Source organism: Chlamydomonas reinhardtii, chromosome 5, assembly GCF_000002595.2.
Source record: "Chlamydomonas reinhardtii strain CC-503 cw92 mt+ chromosome 5, whole genome shotgun sequence".
Lineage (NCBI taxonomy): Eukaryota > Viridiplantae > Chlorophyta > Chlorophyceae > Chlamydomonadales > Chlamydomonadaceae > Chlamydomonas > Chlamydomonas reinhardtii.
The window spans coordinates 567993-576409 of record NC_057008.1 but is presented as its reverse complement, the minus strand read 5'-3'; the positions used below and the strand labels follow the sequence as shown (position 1 = coordinate 576409).

At 66.1% G+C, this 8417-nt stretch overlaps 2 protein-coding genes across 2 annotated transcripts in view; both read left to right on the top strand.

The window, feature by feature from the left end:
- CHLRE_05g232304v5 (uncharacterized protein) overlaps positions 1-1436 on the top strand; it is a 2485-nt gene extending 1049 nt beyond the window's left edge. Inside the window, exon 3 of the mRNA XM_043062149.1 lies at positions 237-1436. Within this exon, the coding sequence (XP_042924564.1) occupies positions 237-426 (190 nt within the window). The 3' untranslated portion in view covers positions 427-1436. The remainder of the gene's footprint in view (positions 1-236) is intronic.
- Positions 1437-1891: 455 nt separating this feature from the next.
- The window catches only part of CHLRE_05g232300v5 (uncharacterized protein), a 12606-nt gene continuing 6080 nt past the window's right edge, over positions 1892-8417 (top strand). The window contains exons 1-10 of the mRNA XM_043062148.1: positions 1892-2046; positions 2300-2452; positions 2750-3334; positions 3748-3834; positions 4272-4425; positions 4844-5244; positions 5750-6222; positions 6533-7040; positions 7396-7488; positions 7791-8054. Of these exons, the coding sequence (XP_042924563.1) occupies positions 1990-2046; positions 2300-2452; positions 2750-3334; positions 3748-3834; positions 4272-4425; positions 4844-5244; positions 5750-6222; positions 6533-7040; positions 7396-7488; positions 7791-8054 (2775 nt within the window). The 5' untranslated portion in view covers positions 1892-1989. The remainder of the gene's footprint in view (positions 2047-2299; positions 2453-2749; positions 3335-3747; positions 3835-4271; positions 4426-4843; positions 5245-5749; positions 6223-6532; positions 7041-7395; positions 7489-7790; positions 8055-8417) is intronic.

Here is an 8417-nt window from a genome sequence, read left to right as displayed (position 1 = left end):
GGAGGGGAGGGGAGGGGAGGGGAGGGACAAGGGGGAAGGGGGAAGGGGGTTGTAAATACCAGCCCAAGCTAAGATAAGATTGCTGCTGACCTACGCCTGGCCGCTGGGCATGAACCCAAAGCGCCGGGCCTTTAGCCCAAGGCGCGCTGGTGTCTCATACACTGACCCGCCGGCGCGCGCACTACCACACCTGCTGCCGCTCATTCGTGTGTGTCCACGCACATGCCTACCTGCAGGCTGGGCTGCAACGTGCTGGGCCATTCAAAGCCGTGGAATCGGGCGGCTGGTGCCATCTTGGATGCGGACGTCATCCAGGCGTTACCCGGCGCGCTGGGCCAGCCCCTCTATGGCGTCAACGAGGCCATGGCTGGTGGGGGCGCTGCAGCTGGTATCGGGCCCCACCTTATTGGAAGCCGCAGCCGCTGAGTTTGCGGCGGAGCTGCCAGGCCGCGTAGCTGGCGGCGGCGGCCTGAGCAGCGGCAGAGACGGAACCAGCGGCGGCGGCGGCCTGAGCAGCGGCACAGGCGGCTGTAGCAGCACCAGCCGGGGCGGTGCTGGGCGTGGCGGCAGTCGCGGCGGCGGAGGGCAGGGGCGTGGCACAGGGGCAGTGCCTGACCAGTACATGTCTCCGCCCTCGGGACCAGCAGCGGCGGCAGGGTGTGGTCAGCGCCCGACACTGGTGTACACTGCCGCCAGCGGCAATCGTGTGGGGTGGAGAAAGGGATGAGGGCAGAGAGCACCCACGCTTGCGCCGAGCCGGCGCGTGCGCCTGCCGCTAGTTGCACAAGCGGTACCAGCCGCCGCAGCAGCGGTGGGGTCGCGGCTACTACGCGGCTGTTAGTGAAGGCGCCAATACGGCTGTGTGCCCCGGCCGCTGCCGCTGCTAATAGCTTTGGCTTCCTGCTGTGCAACGCTGATAAGAAGTTAGCGCGGGGCTCAGTGGCTTAGTCAGCAAGCAGTCAGATGGCTGCGCCGAGTAGAAGTGAGATGCAGCAGAGGGGTTTTAAGGGGCTACGAGCAAGTGCGTCGGCGATATTACCTGTGCGTGCGTGCATGCGCGCTGTAGCAGGCTGTAGGAAGGCACGCTTGCTGTGTAGAGGCTGCACTGATTGCACGACTGACTGTGCGCACTGGTCGCATCAGGTGTGTGCCGTACGTGTACCACAGTGTACCATACCGGTATGTGTAGCAGCTCACACCAGTGTGGGCACTTATGAGTGGGCAGCATGGTGCAGAACGGTATCATAGATTGGGCCAGATTGGGTGGCGACCATACGCTGTTCAAGGATATGTTCATGAGGTTAGATGAGGCCACCACGCACCCAGACCTGTCTAACCTACTGTCAGGTGGGCTCCCCGACACGTCGCAATCTACGGTATCTCACAGTCTCCATGTGTTCTGAGCTTTTGCAACCTACATGTAAACCTGAATATATGTGACGGGACGGGCTTGCATCTTCCGGGGTCAGGATGGGTCAGGCCGCCGCCGCTGGCGAGAAGGGCCCTAACGACGTTCTCGCGCCACAGCATCCAGGGGCCCAGACTTGCCAAGTTTTTAGCCTTTGGTGGGCTCCGCACCCGCCCCCCCCCTCGGGGCGGCAACATTTATTGCCGGCGCCGCTCGCCCGGAGCTGCTCACAACGCCTCGGCCCCCTCCCGTGCGCCAGCCACCCTGCGCCACCCGCCGCGCGCCCTCACGCGCCAGTCGCCAGCGGACTTGAAGCGCGCCAGCGTGTACCTGTACGTGTATGTGTGTGCCGTGTGACAACAGCGTCAGCAGCATCCGCAGCACGTGCGTGGATCAAGTGACCGGCATGGTGGCTGCTGGCGATGCCCGGTCGGCACACCTATAAAAATTCTCAACGGCCAAACTCCCACTATTGGAGGACCATTCATTGCCAGCGCACATGTACATGATGGCACGCTGAGCGACGCAAGTTCTGTTGAGCGCTGCTGTGGCGCCATAAGCGAGCAAACGTTTCAACTGAAATGGATATTGTTTCAGCACTTCCCGATGCTAGGGAGGGTGTCAGGCGCTTGTCTCAGGTGAGCTTGTCACAGAAACGCGGACAAGACTGCTTTCCTCTGCATGTCAACGATATGCGGGCGTTGCTTCTCGAATCACGGCGCCGTGGCAAGATGACGTCAACCATCGCGATGTTTACGAAAGCAATGAAACATGCATGCGCTAACAAACGAGGCGGTGGCACACAACCGATTTGCGTCGGCATTCCGCGTCACTTTCGTGTTTCTGCTGAGTTAGTGTGCCCATTTCAACGACTTGATTGTATCGATACAGGTTCTCACAGGGATAGTGCACTCCACCCGGCAGACGAGTCGGCAAGCGGGCTCGCTGCCAAACAGCGGTTCGCTCACGCCTCTGAAAAGCGCAAAGTCTCAGAGTACAACACCTCAGCGGATACTTAGCGCCGACGATGCCCAGCTCGCAACGGTGGGTGCGGAACGTGTCAGCCGGGTGGGAATACCCTACCTTTGCTCTGGCGCCGCCTGGAACTTTCCCTCACCTTTTTCGCTACGCTAGAGGAGGATGGCGTGGGAAAGAGGGTAATGGGGACGATGGTCCGGGGGCGACGCGGGTGCCACTGGGGTGGGTCAACGGCAAACCTGGGCGCGGGCAATGTGGCATCACCCTGGCAGCCGACACCGCAGGTTGTCTTTCGCGTGCCGCTTGCCGCCTGCCCCTCGTGGACACCTAGCCTCCCTGGTACCTCCCCGTTGACCTCTGCAGGAGAGCGTTGACCGGCTAGCGGCCCTGATTACCCTGGGTCCGGCCCGCTCCTCCACCTTCGGGGCCGCCGCCGCCGCGGCAGCGGCGGCTCCATTCAGCGCCGGCGGCGCCACCGCCACCGACACCGCCCACGGCAGCGGCGGCCCAGCCAGCGGCGGCGGCGGCGGCGGCCGCGGCGGCCCAGCCGGTATAACCGGCCTGGACGAGCTGGCTGGCGAGGCGGCCGAGCAGTACCTCACTGAGATGTACGACATGCTGCTGACGTGTCACGTGCCGGCGGCGCTGGGGGAGCTGGCCGCGCTGGCCTGCTCGGCGCTGGTGGGGCCGCGCGCCGGCGGCGGCGGCGGCGGCGGCGGCGGCACCGACCCCGGCACTAGCGGCTACGGCACCGGCGGGTACGGCGCCGGCGGCGGGTACGGCGCTGGCGGTTCGTCTTCCGTGTCCAACTACGAGGAGACGTACCGGCGTCGCAGCGTGGAGCTGCGGCCCAGCCTGGATGTGTATGTGCGCGATGGCGGGCCCAACCCGGCCCGCGCGGCCATGGACGGTTTGCTGTGCCAGCACAAGCTGGGCGGGCACGCGCAGGTGAGTGTTGGTGTGTGTCTGTGTGTGTGTGTGTGGGGGGGGGGGTTTGGGGAGGTGGGTTGTACATACCAGCCCAAACTAAACTGAACCCAATGCAATAGAGCGAAGAGGAGAGCGCGGCCTGTACTTGACAACGGAATGGCACGCGACACTAGTCCCCATCTCCGGAATGCATCGAGTCCCCCAGGGGGAGAAGGGAGGGGGCATGGGGATTCGTCGCTTCCAAGGTTCACCAAGGCTGTCGGGCGCCTGTGACCACGGCAAACGACGCAACACGTGCGCGTACACACCACGCATGCACACACTGACATCCTGCCGAACCCTCCCGCCACTGCCCCCCTTCTTCTCCTCAAGTCATCATGACTGTACCCTTCCCCACCCCCGCCCCCCTCACCCCTGTCGCCCACACCCAGGCCCTGCTGGAGTCCATCTGCCAGCTGCTGCTGAGCTGCGTGTTCGACCCCATCTGGCGCCACCGCGACCTGCTGGCCCAGGAGCCGGTGGGGGGAGAGGGGGGCGTGTGTGTGTGTGTGTGTGTGTGTGTGTGTGTGTGTGTGTGTGTGTGTGTGTGTGTGTGTGTGTTGTGGGGGAGGGGCAGGTGTGATGTGCGTGGGGATGCGGCAACAGCAGCCGGGCAGTGAGGGTGTGGGAGCGGGGCGGGGCGCGGCGAGCAGGGGGCGTACCCCAGCTCCACGCGCACGCACGGAAGCAAACTAATCATTGCGCCGGACTGGGTGTCACCCCGCCCCCCTCGATCCCAGCCTAGTTGTGCCTTTGTTTCGACTCCACTCCCCCTTCCCTCGCCCTTCCCCGGAACCCCCTGCGTCCCTACGACTGCTGTCCACTTCGCTACACTTCTCTGTACCATTTTCTGCAACCCCCTTCGTGACTCGAGTAAACTAACCTCTCCTCCCCATTCCTCCCCCTTTCCTCTCAGGTGCGTGCCCTGGTGGTGGCGCTCTCTAACTCCGAGCTGCTGCCCGCCTGTTCCGAGCTGTGTGTGCGGCTGCGGCCCATGCTGGCGCGGCCCGCCTCGCCCGAGGCCGCAAGCCACACATGGCTGCTGGGGTTCGTGGCGAGGTGCTTCACGGGTGAGGGTTTGGGGGTTTGGTGGGGAGGGGCGGGGGAGGGGAGGGGGCGGGGGTGGGCGGGGAGGAGGTGATGGGAGGGGGAGGGGGAAGGGGAGGGGGTTGGGAGGGGTTCACCAACCAGGGGATTGAGGAGGCCAAATCAAACCCGAATCAAATTCGCATTCAGGGCTGCGACCCAGATCCTAAAGCCGGTGGGGATTGTAGGAGTAGGCGGATGAAGGGGGCAGGGGTTGGCGTGGCATGTCAAGGCGGCGCGCGTGCCTGCCACGCGCTGGAGGCCTCCGACACGCACCGTACCAATCGACCGCCGCTGCCGCCACTAGCGCACTGCCCACTGCGCGCACCGCAAACACCGCGCAAACACCTCGCGCACACACACACACACACACACACACACACACACGCCGTACACACACAGGCATGTGCCGCTGCATGAAGGCCATGGTGGAGTTCGAGGCGTGCGAGGGGCTTTGGGCGGCCATGGGCGACGCCCTGGCGGCGCAGCTCGCCATCACGCGCCTGATTGAGCACTTCAGTGCCGCCGCCGCCGCCGTACACTGCTCGTACCTGACGTACCGCCCGCTGCCGCCGCCCGGATTTGGATCCACCGTCGGCGTGGAGGCGTCGTACGTGGGCATCAATCCGGATCTGCTGTCTGGCGGCGGCGGTTGGGCGTTTGACGGCGGGCCGAACAGTGGCGGCAGCGGCGGCGGCGGCGGATCCACGGGTCAGCACTATCTGACTCAGCCGGCGGGTACGGCACATCGGTACGGCGAGACGTACCTGGAGCTGTGTACGAGCGTGGAGGTGTTCATGGAGGTGGGGCGGGGGTTACAGGGCGGGGGCCTTGGGATTCGTGTGCATTATCGCAGAAAGGAGAGCTGTTGGGGGTTCATGTGCACGAGCCCAACGGAATAGGCCCAATAGGCAAGAGATCTTCGCTCAACCCAGAAATGCAGTGCGAGGGTTGGAGCGAGAGACGGGATTTGGCGTTGGTGCAGGAGTGGGAGGTGGCGGCAGGGAGGGCGGCACAAAGGGCGGCGCGACGCCTTCACACCTCCCTCCACCCTCTTGCGTGCCTTGTGACCATGCCGTTCTGATCGGATCCATTCCGCATCCATCGGCACTTCATACTTGATTTGTGATTTGACCACCCCTTCCCCATGGACGGCTACCTCCCCCCCTTGGTGACCATTTCGTCTGCAGTCTTCGTTGCATCTGTCCTGTACGGCTTTTCCAACCATCTTTGCAACCCGCCCGCCCCCGCTACGCCTTCACTTCTTAAATAATCATGAATGTACCCCCCCCCCCCAAATCCGCCCAGGGCCTGTTCCACCTCACTTGGCACCACACCGCCCGAGTGGAGGCCGCCTCTGCCGCCGGCCCGCCGCCGCCGCCGCTGGTGCGCGACGTGCTAGCAGCCATGGAGCCCGAGGGCAGCGGCAGCGTCGCCGAGCTGCTGACGGCGGCGCAGGCCGCCGCCGCCGCCGACGGATCCAACTTCGTAACCGTAGAAACCATAACCGCCGCCGCCAGCGCCGCCGCCATTGCCGACGGCGGCGCGCGCGCCGCCGCGCTGGCGCCGCTGCTGGCGGTGCTGATGCGCGGCGGCGGCGGAGCCGCCGGCGCCGCCGCCGGCGGGCCATCGGCGGCGTGGCCTGCGCTGGTTTCGGGTCCGGCGACGCACCGGCTGGCGTCTGACTGGCTGGCGCACGTGGTGGCGAGGCTGGATGGCGGGGAGCTGCTGCTGGGGGGTAGCGGGCAGTTGGAGGGGTCGCCGCTGCTGCACCAGCCGGGGTGAGCGCAGGCGCACGTGTGCGTGGCGAGGGGGCGGGGCGGGGGGGGGGGGGGGATATGGGACCGAGCCCAACGACTTCGACGGTCCCGATAATCAAGGAATTGTCGGGGTGCGAGGGGGGGCGTGAATGGGGCGTGATTGACGGTTTGGGCAGGACCCGGCAGCTTCAAAACGGCTTGACGGCACGATCCAACCCTGGTCTGGGATAGCTTCTACCAAGTCAACATCAAGGCGGGTTACTGCCTTTGCCCTCCCTTCACACCTCGAACCGCGCCCCGCACCCCGCCTCCTGCGCTCCCGCTGCCACAGGCCGGTAGACCCCGACGAGCTTCCACTGATGCTGTCCGTGTGCCTGGCAGTGGCGGGCGCCGGCGCCCCCCATTACGTCACACACCACGCCGCCTCCGCCGCCGCAGCAGACATGGCCGCTGCCGCAGCTGCCGCAGCATCAGCAGCCGCCGGCGGCGGAAAGGGCTCTCCGGGCGGCACGGGGGCGGCGGCATCGCCGCGGTCCGCCTTCCGCCGCCACAGCATCGAGCTGTTGAAGGGGCTGGCGGGCGGCGGCTGGGGCGGCGGAAGCGGCGGCGGCGGCGGCGGCGGCGGCGCAGACGCGGCGATTGACGCGGCGCTGGCGGGGGGCGGCAGCGGCGGCGGCCGCAGCTCCAGCGATACGCAGGGCCACGGCCGGAGCCACGCCGTGGGCGGGGGCGCGGGCGGGGGAGGTGGTGTTGGGGTTGGGGTTGGGGGTGGTGGCGGCAATGCGGCGGGAGTGAAACACGCGGACCGGCTGCTGCGGCTGACGGCACGGGGCCTCAAGGTGCGTGTGTGTTTTTGGTGCTGCGTATGTAGGGAGGTCTCCAATCCCAACGCCCCAAGGGATTGGATCCGGCAGGGGGGCTTGGCACATGTGCACACACGCACGCACACGGGCACGCACGTGCGTGCCGGCTTGGCAAGTCCACATCCCATCGGACCCTACCTCCCCCCGACACGGCCCCGATGACGCCGCATGAGGTGCCTCTTTCCCCCACACGCTTCTCCCACACGCTTCCCCCGCACCCCAACCGCCCCCGCACCCCCCGCACCCCCCAACGCGTCTACTATGCTACTGTACCTGGCTACGCCTTCACTTCTTCAATAATCACGAATGTAACCCCCCCCCGCCGCCTCAGCTCATGGCGGCCAGTGGGGACGCCGAGCTGGCGCCCTTCCCAGCCATACACGCCGCCCACTCGGCGGCGGTGGCGCTGCACCGCGTGCTGCAGGTGGGGAGGGAAGTGCAGGGGGATTGCAAGGATGTTTGGAAAAACGGTACAGGATGCCCTGAAGACTGCAGAAGCCGTTACCAAGTGCGCGGCTGTCCGGGGGCAGTGCAATAAGAGGTGGAGGAAGGGTTTGGCAGGAGCGGTTGCGGGCGTGGGGCAGGCGTGTGCTGCCCAGATCTTGTCGGGGACACCCCCTGGCCGCTGGCCTGTCTCCAGCCTGGCAGCCTCACATCGTCATGCACCCAACCACCACACCGCCACCTTCGCCTCCACCACCCACGTCCACGTCCACGGCCGCGCAGACCGACTTCGCGGCGGGTGGCGGCGCCACCGGCGGCAGCCCCCTGCCTGGGTCCGGCAACACCCCCAACGGCCCCAACGGCCACGTCGCCCGCTACAGCCCCAACGGTACCAACGGCTCCAACGGCCCCAACGGCTCCAACGGCAGCCACGGCTACTTCTGGCCTCTGGCTCCCACGCCGCCCCCCCACACGGCGTTGCTGCTGGACTGCTTCGTGAGCTCGCTGTTGTCGTACGCGGCCTTCCTGCACCCAGACCCGGACAAGGTGGGGCGCTGGGGGCAGGGTGTGAGGGTTACATTCATGACTAGTTCAGGAAGCATCAAGCGTTACCGACGATGTCCTGAGGGTGGGGATGGGGTTGGGGGTTGCAAGGATGGTACAGAGAAGTGTAGCGAAGTAGACAGCAGGCGTAGGGGGTGGGGAGGGTGTTGTTTTCACACGGTTCGGGCACCCAATATGAAACCGCAGACACGAAGGGAGGGGGCGAAGAGGGCATAGCATATGGGGAAGTGGGGAGAAGGCAGTTGCGTAGAGGAGCGGGGACGGGGACGAGGATGGGCCGGGGGCGGGGGTTGGCTCGATTGCCTCTGGTCTTCATGGCTGTCCTGTCCTCTAGACACGCGCACC